At 31.2% G+C, this 15,336-nt stretch overlaps 2 protein-coding genes across 11 annotated transcripts in view; both read left to right on the top strand.

Moving 5' to 3' along the window:
* The first annotated feature begins 422 nt into the window (after positions 1-422).
* Positions 423-2,209, top strand: LOC110815788 (putative LRR receptor-like protein kinase At1g51890). The gene is given in 6 exon segments (XM_088212125.1): positions 423-689; positions 876-1,076; positions 1,160-1,289; positions 1,374-1,436; positions 1,537-1,726; positions 1,813-2,209. Coding segments are annotated over 6 exon segments (1,248 nt in total).
* A 2,921-nt stretch (positions 2,210-5,130) lies between these two features.
* LOC110815794 (protein PHYLLO, chloroplastic-like) overlaps positions 5,131-15,336 on the top strand; it is an 11,219-nt gene continuing 1,013 nt past the window's right edge. The window contains exons 1-5 of one of the 10 annotated variants that reach the window (XR_015816349.1): positions 5,131-5,367; positions 6,350-6,870; positions 6,975-7,169; positions 10,452-10,763; positions 10,871-10,954. Coding sequence is in view for 2 of the 10 variants with exons in the window: in XM_088211475.1 (XP_088067601.1) it covers positions 12,604-12,754; positions 12,859-13,058; positions 13,331-13,381 (402 nt within the window). In the remaining 8 variants the exon portion in view is untranslated. Of the gene's footprint in view, positions 5,368-6,349; positions 6,871-6,974; positions 7,170-9,410; positions 9,512-10,451; positions 10,764-10,870; positions 10,955-12,155; positions 12,755-12,858; positions 13,059-13,330; positions 13,545-14,714; positions 14,802-15,336 lie in introns of those variants that run through there. The other 9 variants (XR_015816351.1, XR_015816348.1, XM_088211475.1 and 6 more) reach the window with 9 other exon arrangements.

The raw sequence follows: 15,336 nt of genomic DNA, 5'->3' as shown, positions 1-15,336 counted from the left end.
AACATTGTAAAAGGCCCATTAAGCCCATCAAATTGGCCCAAACCAAATTATGTAAAAGTTACCCAAATAGCCTAAATTATTTTAGGCGCCTAAACCTAAGAATAAATTGCCCCGGACAGCTAAAATCAGAAATAAATAGTTCAAAATAGCCTAAATTATTTACAAGACCTAAAGCACAAAATGAATTAACGAAAATGGCATAAGACCCAAAATAAATGGACATAACCACCTGAATTAATTAAGGCCCATTAAGCCCAAATCAGTCTCAATTATACATTACTGTCATGCCCGTGGAGTGTTACATAGGCATTTTCTTCAATCTTCACTTAAATCAGATAAGGAAATTGTGTTTTCATCGCATGAACCTTAAGCCTCACAATCTCCTAATAGATCGACAGACAATATCACTTAAGATAGCAGATATGGGGTTAGCTCGAGCATTCACTCTTCAATCAAGAAATATACATGAGGTAAAACTTGTTTACTTGTTAACTGTTTCACTATATGCAAAATATAACATATTCAAATTTTGGTCATTTTTCGATTCTCCAACTTTTATAATGACTTCCCCTCCTAAGGTTAATTCTAATGACAGTATTGAAGCGAATCCGGATATTTGTCTCTCGCCTCCATGCAGAAAAGAGAAGAAAAACATTGTAGTGCCAGTTGTTGCAGTCATAATCTCATTGGTAGTCTTATTGGTTGTTGCATTTTTTTTTCGAAGGATATTCAAAAGGAAAAAAGGTAATAGAGGAATATATGCTGAAACGATTGAAAATATTCAATGTTATGAAAAAATTCTTTGAAACTTTTGTAACATAGACTTTAATGACATAAGTGACATGCTCTTGATAGCTTAACACTTTCTACTCAAGTTCAAACAAGGATCTCTGAAATCAGATAATCGACAGTTTACATACACTGAAATTGTAAGTATTACCAATAACTTTGAAACTGTTGTTGGGAAAGGAGGATTTGGAACAGTGTACCACGGTAAACTGGATGATGGAATGCAAGTTGCTGTCAAAATGCTTTCTTCTTTCTCAGCTCAAGGGTCATAACAGTTTCGAACCGAGGTTGATATTTAAAAACTAGAGTCAAATTCCTCTTTTCCTATTTCAAAATATAAGTTTCAAACTTGGGTTATTGTACACCACAGGCTCAGCTGTTGATGCGTGTTCATCATAAAAACTTAACTACCCTTGTCGGATACTGCCATGACAGTACTAATTTTGGGATTGTCTATGAGCACATGTCTTATGGATACTTAGAGCAGTATCTATCAGGTAGTTTCCTAATCTCTCCTCTTGTCCACTTTAATTTTTTGGTGTTTAGAAAAACAGAATCCTTTACTTTAGTTTCTAAAAACTCAGCTGAAGCAAATCAAGTATTGAGTTGGAAAGAGAGACTCCAAATTGCAGTTGACGCAGCACAAGGTCAGCAAGAACAATTGGTTTATGTACATATTTACTTCACTTTTGTTTCACTGAAACTCTATTTACTCTATATATATATATATATATATATATGGTGCAGGGCTAGAATACCTGCATCGTGGGTGCAATCCACCAATAATCCACAGAGATGTGAAGAGTGCAAACATTTTACTGAATGAAAAAATACAAGCAAAGATTGCTGATTTTGGGTTCTCAAAATTCTTTCCAGTTGAAAGTGGCAACCATTTATTGACTTCAATTGCTGGTACAGTGGGATATTTAGACTCAAAGTAAGTTTAACATTTCACAAAATATGATATATGTACACACACACACACACATGTATATATAATTATTAATTCAAAGAATGGTGCAGATACTATTCATCTGGGAGGTTAATGGAGAAAAGTGATGTATACAGCTTTGGTGTGGTTCTATTGGAGCTAATTACGGGACAGCCTGCAGTGATACAAACCCATGAAAACACAAACATAACAAAATGGGTGAGTTTGTTTATGGAGAAAAAAGATATCAGAAGGATAATTGATCCGAGACTGGAAGAGAATTATGAAATGAATTCAGTGTGGAAAGCTTTGGAGATAGCCATGTCATGTGTACCTTCAACTTCAATCCAGAGGCCACCTATGAACCATGTTGTGATTGAGTTGAATGAGTGTTTGGAGACTAAAATATCTCGTGACATTACATCATTTACCTCTTTTGATATCATCCCTCTTAATCTCGGTGTTGAAATTGGTCCTCAGGCTCGATAGACATAAATTTAATATATATATACGCATATATAAATATGTATGCACAGGACACCTTCTCTTGTTTGTTTCTCCATATGCATGGCGGCTAAAACGTGTTCAATGACTACCGATGTGTTGGAAGAACTAATAACTATGAGCTTTTCTAACTCATTTCTTTGATTAAATAGTTAACACAATTATATATATATATATATATATACTACAAACTCAGAGTTTCTTTTATTTTAAACTAATCTTCATACTTCTAAAAGATTTCTAAAAAAATCACTTTCTTTAAAAGACGTTATTGTTTTGGTGTCTATGCCACATGATAGCTGAGAATGACAAAAATATTTTTTTAAAACATACCTTGAAAAATCCATCCTATTTGCATCGTTATGTACAGACAAAATGTGAAAATTAAAATAAAATTGTCAATAATATGATCTAAACTCATGATCTTTTGGATTAATACCCAAAATTAACCAAATTCAACTAATTAACATTATTTTCAGTTTGTTCATAAAATATTGACAAATCAAAACTTTACTTAGTGTGTTCAAAACCAATATATAAGAAATCAAGAGGAAACTACTACGAAATTGTCTGTTTTGTTCTTTTATTTTTAATTTTCTTCCCAAGTATCATTTTAAGTTAATAGAAACAAATATTAAATTTATAATAATTTTATTATCAAATTTATAATTAATTAAATTAATAAATCACAATATTGTAAACCAAAACCACTCATCTAAATCAAATGTGTAAATATTAGTATGTAACTAATTATCAATTAATAGTTACAATCATTTGTTCAATCTTAAATCGTTTTTTTACTAAAAGTATCGTGTCATTTAAATGTTTTCATATATATATAATTAATACATATATTTTTTGTATATATAAAAATATTATTAGTTAATATGAAAAAATATTTTATGGGAAAAACTAACTTCGAAGATAAGTTCAAATTTTTCATCTTCTATTCCAAAATTTCTTACTCTTTCTTTCTTTATTGTCTCATCAACATTCAAATGTATAATGAAGGAACTAAAAATCTATAAATATCAATTTCTTAAAGAGACATCTAACAACGAAGGAGAAGGTTGCAACATGTTTGTCAAAAAATTAGTAGTTTGATGAATAATTTTATTAACAACCAATATCTAATAAAAAAACTAGGAGGAAACATGAGTAAATATCATTAGCGTTTTAGAGTTTTAGGGTTTAGAGTTTTAGAGTTTAAGATTTAAGATTTTGGGTTTTGGATTTAGGGTTTTGGGTTCAGGTCGAGTTTGAGTTAGTAAAAAAAAAAGGTGGCAGCTTGAGGTGCTTTGGTTGTAATCTTCCAACATTCATCTGAAATCAACTTGTTATATATGTCAATTTATTAAATTAAATATAGTATGTTATATAATAAATTAAATAATAATATAATATTAAATATATTAATAAATACATTTTAATTTTGTTTAGTATAGATATTTATATTGATATTAATGTAATAAAATGGATGATTTGAATTTAGATTTAATAATCCGGAAACTCGATATCATCCAAACAAATTAACAAAAAATCAAAATTCAAACGTGTCATATATGTGACTAATTAAATTCAATAATTTAGTTAGGAGTATATTGAACAATCAATATAATTACTTAATAGTATCTATTTATTCCGTTAAAAAAAATTTAAAATCAACTTAACTAACCAAATCCTTATAACTAAACTGAAAATTTTGAATTCCAAATTAGTTTTTGTTTCTCTCACCTTATATAATTAAAATTTATACATTAACAACAATATGGCACTAAATATATTTTTCTATTTTTCTAATTTTATTATATACATTAATTTAATATATATATATATATAAACATGTATTTTATCATTGAGAATACGTAGGTGGTATTTCTACAATTGGTTTAAATATATAATTTCTTCATCTGTTTTCTTATAAGGAAAGAACAAGAAAATATTATTTGAGGTGCTCATAAGGGCAAATTACATTTCTCTCTCTCCCCTCTGCGAATTTAGAATTTTTGTATCATCTATTTCATCTTTCTCTCCATCCCTTTTTTTTTAATGTAGAATTTTATCAATAATAATAGTATAATACTCTCTCTCTTTATCTCTTTTTACTGGTTTATGGTTCATCTGCTAGAATTTTCAACAAGTTTATTCGCGAAAAGCTATTTGGGACCGTGAATTAACAACGGCAAATTTTGATCCGCCAAAACCAAAATCGGTGGCTGTCAAGCTACTCAGCAAAAAATGTTGTAATTGAAGCCCCTGAACTAGAGAGTAAAACAGCTTCCAACTCAGTTGCGAGGAAAAGTCTCAACAAAAGGCATGGAAATTTTACTTGTAGGCCCATATTATTTTGCTACTTGTTGGCTTTTGTTCAAGATAGTTCGGAACAATTGCCTTTTTGTGCACGGTAATTTAACAGAGTGTAGATTCTGATTATTTTGTAAGAAAACCTGTCATGACAAAGGTTCTGATCTTAGAGGGAAAAGCCAGCATTATTAACTGAATGTTTCTGGTTGTGGATGTTGGGTCAATGCATATAACATTTAATTGATAATGACAAAATCCATCTGGTCCGTTCTTTTTTTTTTGTAATTTTTTTTGCTGATTGTTCCCAGTTTTCCCTAATTATTTTAGCAATCATAGATGAATTCCACACTATGATTTGTTAAAAATTATATTAAAAAAAAAAATTGAAAATATTTAAACAATTAAGCAGGAAAAATAAAAATTTATGAACTCTGCTTGTATCTCTATCTTCCTCTGAGGGAAGACTTGTAGGCACGAGGAAGATTGAATTTTAAAAGGAAAAAGGCGGTGGGAAGAAGATAATATAAGGTTTAATTCATAATTTGATTTTAAGCAAGTGAAAATGAACCCAGATCTGATGTAACAATTAAATATAATGAAATGAAATGAAATTAAATTGCTATTACATCAACAATTTCAAATTATTTAATTTATTATAAACTGTTATGAGATAATCGGCCAAAAAAAAGATTCTAATTTGAACCTTTAAAAACCCTCAACACTTTCTTCTTTCAAAATATCCAGAACCTGGTAGAGAAGAGAAAGTAAGGGAGAAGAGAAGCAGAGTAGAAATATATCAGCCGGTAGAAGAAGAAGAAGATTCATAAGCACATAAATGGGTATTTTCATTCTCTCCTCCATTCTGTTTCTTTTTTCCATTTCTAAAGAGAGAAAGAGAGAACATAGAAATGGGTTTTTTCATTCTCCTCTCGTTTCTGTTTCTTCTTTCAGTTTCTAGAGAGACAGAGAGAGAACCTAGAAATGGATTCTCTTCATTCTCTTCTCGATTCTGTTTCTTCTTGATAGAGGAACAGAAAAAACCTAAAAATGGGTTCTAAGACCCGCAAAAAAGGAACCCCTTACTTCTCTTCTTGGCTATGTTTTCTTTTACAATATTTATTGAAACCTGCAAGCCATGTAGAGAGAGAGAGAGAGAGAGAGAGAGAGAGAGAGAGAGAGGCATAAAAGAACAGAGACAGGTTAGTGTTCAAAAATTACTATTCTCCCACAAGCAACCACAGAAAATCTTCATATGATTAGGTTATGACTCTCATCTTTTCCAGAGCAATTTCTTCTTCTTTCTGTATTTCCTGATGCTTATAAAGAAAAATTATGTTTTCTTCTTTTTGCGTTATAGCTCTTTTCTTGATTAAAATAGCAGCATTTCTAATTATTCATAACCTGAAGAGATTTTTTTATCTTACTATTTCAAGTCAATGAAGGGTTCATCGGAGCATCTGTGCAAAATCATTTTGGGTTTTAAACAATCTCGTCTTAGAGAAATTTTTTGCTCAATGTTGTTCCATAGTAATGGTACTTATGAGGGGAGTAATTGGTACTGCTCAGCTTTTTACAAACAGTAGCCATTTGTATGTACAGATTGTATATATTTATGGTGGTAGTTATCTTGAAGAGAGAAGAGAAGATAGAGAGGGAAATAAAATATATATTTTTTTAGAAAAGAAATGTAGTCACCATTAAGCAGTGAATGGTGTATAGAAAAAACTGCAATAAACCTTGCTTTCACTCTCTCTCTCTCTCTCTCTCTCTCTCTCTCTGTATATATATTTTCAATGCATCTGACATTTTCTCATGCACCAGGAAAAACTGACCCATAAAAGAAAAAGAAAAAAGAATGAAAAGACTCGCTTCTCTTATTCGTTTGCCCTCCAAAATTGAAATCTGATGATTTGAAATGCCATCTTCTCTTTATTTTTTCTCAAATTTCGTGCCATTTTCCACTTAAACTTCGGCTACATTTATAGCTGAAATCATTGACAAACTCGAACACGACATCTTCTTTTCTTCACGGTGCTCTTCATCTCGAGCACGCCATCTTTCTGCCTCCCGCCTCACCTTATAAAGATGAAGAAAATCTATCTCCTCCATCATTTCAGTTTCTCCTCTTACCGTTTCCCTCCAAGCCCCAACATGAAATCTGATAATTTGAAACACCAAAAAGAATAACCCCCAACACCCCCTAGCCATTTTTCTTCAATGATCTTGACACTCTAAACTTCCACCATTAAGACCTTCATTTTCTACACCCGACGATGCCAATCGCTTTTCTCAACATCCTTCGATCTTCTCCTCTTGGTTCCCCTCAAAACTTCAGTTCAAAGGTTTTTTTATTTTCTTTTCTTTATATTCTCGTTATCTCTCAATGGCTTGTTATGTTGTTTCTTATATTTTTGAACTTATTATTTTTTTAAAATTTCTTTTTTAGTCGTTTGGTTGCCCAAGGGATTAGATTTGATGGGTCAATTTAAACTGGAGAAAGATGGGGAACGGTGATGTGGTTCTGGAGACAAGGTTACGCGGTACCTTGCCTGCGACATTTGCGCTCGAGAGCGGGCCTGATAACATCAAGGAAGCTTGGGGGAGTTGAAGCTCAATCCTCCATTTTCTCATGAGATTTCACGTGCACCTCATTATGCATATAGAGTTGATTGTTGATTTTTCTTTTTTTGTTTGTTCTTGCAAAATATCTCCTTTTAGGTATGTGGGTATGTGATCATAATTTTAATTTGTTTCAAACCGGCATGAAGTGATTCATTTTATTTTGCAGGGAAAAACAGCTTTAGTTTTCCATAAATGTGAAATGAGTGGCTAAAAATGTTTGTTTTTTGATGAAATTTTTTTAAAATGCAATGTAGGAGAGAAATAGTAGTTTTAGAGAAATTTAATTTTTTAGGTTTTAGGATTCAGGATTCAGGATTACCATATGAATATTAGGTACTTTGTTCCCAATAGAGTTTGTTTTTTTTTTCCTTTATGTTTCAACAAATAGAAATAATTTATCTGTTATCCTCCTCGCTTTTGTAAATTTTTTTACTATATATATTAGTCATAATAGAATAAAATTATTTTATTTTCACATAATGACTATTCCTTAAAGGGCCTCATGCATCTTTTTATGCCTATGTTTCATCCTCCAAATCTTCTTGGAACTAAGCTGTTAATTTTGCCAGTTTGGTGTTTAGAATCTTTCATTAAATTATGTTGTAACGGATTAAAAATTGTATTGAAATTAGTTTGAGTTTCGGTTGTTTCCTCCAAAGTCATGAAACTACACTATTAATACAAGAATTAGTTTCTGTTTTCTACTTTGACTAGGAAACCTTCTTCTGTGCTGGATACTTATCATAGAAGCATTGGATTTTTTCTTTGGTGTGGTCAAGAACACTTGACTTCTTTAATAGGATTCTAACAAAATTTTGTTGAGAAAGCTCTTCCTTAAAATCTAAGAAAGAATTGAGATAAACCGAGAGTAATTAACTATCCTATCATAAAGAATCTAAGAAATTTAGAAACAAGAATTCTAGTAGATAAGAAATTAAATTAAATACAAAGAAATAAGAAATATTAATATCCTATGTAAAAAATTAACTTAACAAAATGCAAAATATTTTTAAAAAATAAGTCCATACAAATAATTGCTAAATTATCATTGCATAAAATCGAAGAAATCAACAGATAAGAAATCTAGTAGATGACAAAATAATAAACTAAATATGAATTAAAAATAACTCAGTAGATTTAGTTTTCATTTCTTCAAATTTTTTTCTACCCACTACTGAAGTGTTGTAGAAAGCAGTCCACCACCCATAGAAAGCAATTGATGTTTGTGGGTTTAAAAGATGAACAAAAGGGTTGTTTCTGTGGGCGGCGTGGTATCTCCATAAATTTGTATACCTTTTTTTTTTTTTTTTATGATGTTATATCCCTTTCTAAATGTTTTTGGTTCATTGTAGTCTGTAACATGTGGAGGATATTTTTCATTATTTCTATTGTATCTTTATCATCTTTCTTAATCTTTTATAAAAAAAAATTACTAATGATTTTGAAAAAATACACTATAAAATTATAATAAACATATAAAGTTTCAAATTATTTTTCTGTTTTGTCGTTCATAATCCATCATTTCCTACAACACTTAACAGATATAGTATTGCAACAAATTGCTCATATAATCGCATCTTTTGCCAGCGAGACTTCACTATACTGGAGCATTTCAATCGCACTTAAAATGGAAGATAAATTGGTAGATTACTTGTGTGATCTTTTCAGATAATTCTTGATTCCCCTTATTTTGGCATTGGGTTGTCAATAGCATCTCTATAAGCCTTAGTGTTGGAAGAGTGCATTGTTTATTCTGCTTGGCAGAATTGCTTTAATTTAGACTTTATCTTTCCGTGATTAAAATTTCTACTAAGGTAGTTGAAAAAGTGGAGTTCCTTTGAAGCTTTAGATTTTTGAAGTGGATTGCTATGAATAGGCTTAATACAAATGACATGTTGCAAATCGGAGGCCTAATTGTGCTCTCCTTCTACTATGATGTGGCTTGGATGAGAAATAATAAATTAGGAATTTAGTATGTAGTTTTTGTATTATATTATTTATTGTAATTATTACTAGTTTATGCATTATCTTAGTGATATGATTGTTAGTATTATATCATTATTTGAAATCGTTAATAGTTTATGCATTATCTCATTGATAGGATTGTTAGTATTGATTACTTCTTAACTGTATATAACTTCTATAATTAATGTGTTTGAAATTTTATCCATAGAGATCTGTATGTAGACTTCAATAGATACTTTAAATTATTTGTTTTATTAGTGTCCCTTAATGATTATATTATTGTCCTTGCCTTCAGATTCTTAGTAGCATCCAGGTGTCTGACTAGAAACTTCCATAGCCTATACAGTGATACAAATCTTGTCTCAGTGCCACCAAATTTTCATATCCTATATATATGTATGTATATTTATTCTTAGTAACAGTTAACTACATATATGTGTGTATATATATATCAAGAACATATGCATATGCCTTAAAATGACTTAAAAAATTGAACTCGTAGACAAAACAACTACAAAGTTTCAACAATCAATAACTTGAGCCATATCTTTCATTATCCAATGTATCAAAGAAAAAAAATTAAAAGATAAGATTAGTTAGAATCATTTGCGATATTAATGATAATAATATTAACGAGATAATATACATATATATGAATATATTGCTTCTTCATTAAGCAAAATATTGTGCTGGACAGCATATATACACATTACATATGCACATACATATATATAAGATGCTGTATAAAGATTTATTGCAATGATGAAAGATGGATGGCGAAAAGTTTGCTTCCTCTTGTGACAATAATAAAATAAGGTCTACTGTAAGATTGAAAAATGTGTGTTGGAGAGTTTTGAGCACCTGCCAAGATCTTAATTTTCATTGAACGAAATCCTCTAGTAGTCAACGAGTGGTATTTTGTCTCCCTCTTGTATCAACTTCAAATTTCTTTTCTTCGTAACATTTGTTTATGTATAGAAAATTTGTAATATAATCTTCAACTCCTAAACTAAAACCCTTTTGAAACAAAAGCTCCAGAACAAAATACTAAATATATTCAGCTAATCATGTTAGAATCATCTCGAAAAGTGATAACCATAACTATCTAGCCACCATCCCTGTAGCACACTCATCTGTACCAGTTCACGTCTGCGATGCTATCTCCTCCAGATTGTCTATCTCATCAAGACTTCATCTTTATCTTAATAACTCTGACATATTTATCTTGTCCATTATGTATATATCTCATCCTACTTCCTAACTTCATTATTATTTAAACAATAATATATCTTTAATAAGAACATAATTTTTTACTTTATTTTTGGGTTCATAATAGTTAGGGATAGGGTTGATCTGAGTGATGAGAGCATGTTCGTTGTCCAGAGAGCGAAGATTTCCTGTAGAACCTTGAAGATGACTTTGATCTCCTCACCAAGACGAAGGCCAATGATATCGCGCAGCCACTTGTGGGGGCTCAATTGCCTTTTTATGGACGGCAATTTAAAACCAATTTTCTTTCTATGCACGACAATTTAACAGAGAATGGTGGGAAATGTATCATTTTTTTGGGAGTTAGAGAAAAGGAAGAATATTTCCTTTCCATGGGGGCGCGAACATTAAAAAAATGACTATTAGACTTGCAAAAGAAGTATGTGTACTCCAAATTCATTGTTATTGTGTTACTCTTCTTTTTCTAATCATTTTCATGTATTTGTTTCTTCCACTTTTAGCATGCACTTATTAATTATTATGCAGGTTGACATGACAACTTTTGTGAACATGACCGATGAGGATCTCAAGGCCTTACGAATACTGACGCTAACTTTAAAATTGACTCAACGATGACATGCTTAGCTTTGTATTACCACATCCGACACTTCTTTTGTTTGATGCCAACATCTTACTCTTATTTTAGATGATAATGGATTCTTGCAATGCATATTTCATTAGGTTAAAATGATAATATACATATTCAATAATCAATTAGCACATTTGAATGGGTCTATGCCATGTCTACTAATGGATTTGGCGTGTGTTGAAAACTTAGGCTAGGACGCTGTCTAGATGGCTTTATGTTTTTTTTGTTATTGCCTTTTATCTCAAAAGCTCTGCCATGCATTTTAGTATTTATTTTTTGAGGTTATAAAATTAACACATAGTTCTGCTAGTCTCCTATAGTTTTTGTTAAGAATTAATTTGTAAATTAAAAATATAATTAATTTGTCTGTTAGTAATCGAATTTCATAAATTAGAATTTTTATATATTCTTTAGTTTGTTAGTAGTTATGGGTCATAAATTAAATTTATTTTGTTTGTTAGAAATTATAATTAATTTTAGTAGTTATAATAATGCCTATAAATAATAATATATTTAAATTTTTTTTGTAACAACCACACTTAGAGGCTTTTCCAATAGTCTAATTATTTTAATCTGTCATGACAAAGGTTCTGGTCTTTGGAGGGAAAAAGTCAGCTAGTCAGTGTGTAGATTCTAATTATTTTATTCTTTTTCTTAGCCACTCTGTTTGTATACGGAGAGAAAAATCTGTGTATCAAATAGTGATTTCAGTAGTATGCATGCTGCCATCTATGCATATAACATTTGGAACTTTGATACTTGAACATTCAACAAAAAGAAAAATTTACAAAAGAAGGACGGACCAGATATGTCCAAGTATTCCCTAATTATTTTAACAAGACATTTTCAAGATTTTACACATTCTTAAGAAAATTAATTTGTTGGAAGTTTAAACAACTTCAACTGATTTTGAAATAAAGAAAATATAGGCGGTAGGATAGTAGAGAGGAGGAAGAGTGGAAGTAACAATAATGGTACTTTTGAGGGGAGTAGCTTAGCAACAGTGTATTTGTATGTATAGACTAACAGAGAAGGAAATAAAATAATTATTTTTTCCTAGAAAAAGAAATGAAATCACCATCAAGCATTTAATGGGTTATAGAAAGGAAGTGAAGTCACCGTCAACCAGTAAATTAGTATAAATATATATATGTATATATACAGACCTGCACAAGCAAGCTGTGAAATGCTCAGTCTCTGTTTTCGTAATACCTAATAGGACATGCCTCCCTTTTTTTTTCTCATATCTATCATTGCAGTAAACCTTTCTTTTACTCACTCTCTCTATATTTTCAATGCATCTGACAATTTTTCCGGCACCTGGGGAAAGAGGAAGAGCTGACACATAAAAGAAACAGAAAAAAAAAGTGAAAAGACTCTTCTCATATCCGTTGCCCTCCAAAATTGAAATCTGAAATCTTTTCTTTATTTTTTCTCAAAAATCTTGCCACTTTCCACTCTCCACTTGACTTGGGCTACGTTTTTTCTTCAAGCAGCTCTTCATCTTGAACACACCATCTCCTGCTTCCCGCCTCATATGCTCATTGCTACGTTTTAAAGATGAAGAAAATCTAACCCCCTTCCGTCATTCACTTTCTCTTCTCTTATCCATTCCCCTCCAAGCCCCAACATGAAATCTGATAATTTGAAACACCAAAAAGAACACCCCCGCAGGCCCATGGATCATTACAATCTTCAATTTCTACACTCCACGATGGCAATCACATTTCTCAACAACCTTCGCTTTTCTCCTTGGTTCCCCTCAAAACCTCAATCCAAAGGTTTTTATTTTATTTTATTTGCTTTGTAGTCTCGTTCTGTTATTTTTTTAAAATTTATTAACTCATTTTTTAAAATTTCTTTTTGTGTTGTTTGGTTGTGAAAGGGATTAGATTTGATGGGTCAATAGTGGATATGTTTGAACTGGGAAAGATGGAGAACGGTGATGTGGTTGTGGAGACAAGCATTACGCGTGCCTTGCCTGCGACATTGACGCTTGAGAGCGGGCTTGATAACATCAAGGAAGCTCAGTGGGAGCTGAAGCTCAATCCTCCATCTTCTTCTCATGGGATCATAAGATTTCAGGTGCACCTCATTATGCATATAGAGTTAACTGTTGATTTTGTTTTCTTATAAAATATCTCCTTTTGGCTATGTGGGTATGTGATCATAGTTTTAATTTGTTTCAAACCGGCAAGTAAGTGATTTATTATATTTTCCAAGTGAAAATCAGCTTTCGTTTTTGGACGAAAAATTTTTAATTTGCAATGCAGGAGAGAAATATCTCAGTTCTTGTTTTGTTGTTTCTTGTATTTATTGGCTTATTATTATTTTTAAATTTCTTTTTGTGTTGTTAGGTGTTTAAAAGGGGATTAGATTTGATGGGACAATGGTGGATATGGGGGTGAAGTGGGCAAGATGGAGAATGGTGAGATGGTTGTGGAGACAAGCATTACGCGTACCTTGCCTGCAGCATTGATGCTTTGGTGCGGGCTTGAGAGCATCAAGGAAGCTTTGGAGGAGTTGAAGCTCAATCCTCCATCTTCTTCTCATTGGATTATAAGATTTCAGGTGCACCTCATTATGCCTATAGAGTTGATTGTTAATTTTTCTTTTTCTTTTTTGCAAAATATCTCCTTTTTGCTTTGTGGATATGTGATCACTGTTTTAATCTTGTTTCAAACTAGCAAGAAGTGATTCTTTTTTTTTTCAAGGTAAACAGAATCTATTTCAAATACTTTATGCACCTCTATTTACATAATTTTAATTTGATGACTTTATGCAGTGTCATCAAAGAACTTAAGAGGATAACCATATAACACAAACAATCATGTAATACATAATTATTTCACTAATCTAACACAATCACGTAAATAATCTTATGCTTTTTAATAAATCAGTTATTAGTTACAATTGATATATAAAATTTTTAGTTATTAGTTACCACATGCCTAGTTTGAGAAGGAGCAAAGTGAGAAAACGATATATGGTATTTATAGAGAATAGGCTGTAGCATTATTAGTCTTTTTATAATTACAGGACTTGAATGAGACTTTATTCATTCAAAGTTAAGCTGTTGGATTACGTTAACCTTGTATGTCTTCTTGCAGGCGTTTATGCATACGAGTAACTCTGGCATTTATCATTTTATTTATAGTCGTTTAGCAGTGTATCTTACAACCACAGGCGGTTCCACCATACAGTTGAAATTTTTTAATGTTCATTTGAAAGATGAAAATTGAATCTTTTGTCTGCTTGTATGTGTTTATTCATGCACTTATTTTTTCATACATTTTTACTTTTTAAAAAAACTCAAATCCATCTTACAATCACAAATAACTCAAACATACACTTGAAAATGTTTATATTCCTGTAAATGATGAAAGTTGTATTGCTGTGGCATCGTTTCTTGATAGTTTCCCACCGGATTCACTTTATGTTTCTCCAAATTTATGCACCAACTTTTTCAAGTTGTATTTTAAATCCATCTTAAAACCACAAATAACTGACATACAGTAGAAATATATTCCCTTAAACGATGGAGTTGAATTGCTGTGGCATCTTTTCTTGATATTTACCTACTGAATTCATTTTATGTTTGTCCAAATTTATTCTTCCAATTGTTATTGTTACTAGTTGGACCAGAATCATGTTGTAATTTTTGGTTCACTTCATAACATATCATGTGCCTGTGAAGAATGTCTAAGGTGTTGCCATCATGTTATGGTGTTCACATTTCAGGTTTTGGAAGACATGTGAGGTTTATTGCAAGCAGCAGACGAAAGAAAGCAAACTGCAGTTGCTGAGCTATCTGCTAAACATCAAAAGGTAATCCAGCACTAACATGCAGCGATTTGGTTCTTGAAGAATTGATCTTCCGCCCACCCCATATCTCCTTTTTCTTTATCTTCTATCTCATCTTGCAAGATTGATGATTTACCTATTTCTTTGATCGACATTACGGGGTGTCATAAGAGAACATAATAGGATAACCATATAACATAAACAATCATGTAATACATAATTATTTAACTAATCTAACATAATTACCTAAATAATTTTATGTCATTTAGTCTCTTACTTTTTATTTTTAAGTTAATAATTATCATTGATATATAAAATTTTTAGTTATTAGTTACCACATGCCTAGTTTGAGGAGCAAAGTGAGGAAAATGATATAGGATATTCATAGTAGTAGTAGAAGTTGCAAATGCTTGAATTTTTCATTTAGCCAAAAGTAATTTGCAAGTCTGTCTCTCTATGATATATGTTGACTATCAATTGCTCTCTTGGTGATCTTGCTAATATCCATGCTTTTTGGTCCTCAAATTATTGTTGAAGTAACTGTAAAATATGTGGTTTA

Source organism: Carica papaya, chromosome 9, assembly GCF_054855325.1.
Source record: "Carica papaya isolate Zhongbai chromosome 9, ASM5485532v1, whole genome shotgun sequence".
NCBI classification, from domain to species: domain Eukaryota; kingdom Viridiplantae; phylum Streptophyta; class Magnoliopsida; order Brassicales; family Caricaceae; genus Carica; species Carica papaya.
The sequence above is the reverse complement of the archived record's forward strand: the minus strand, read 5'-3'. Positions and strand labels throughout refer to the sequence as shown.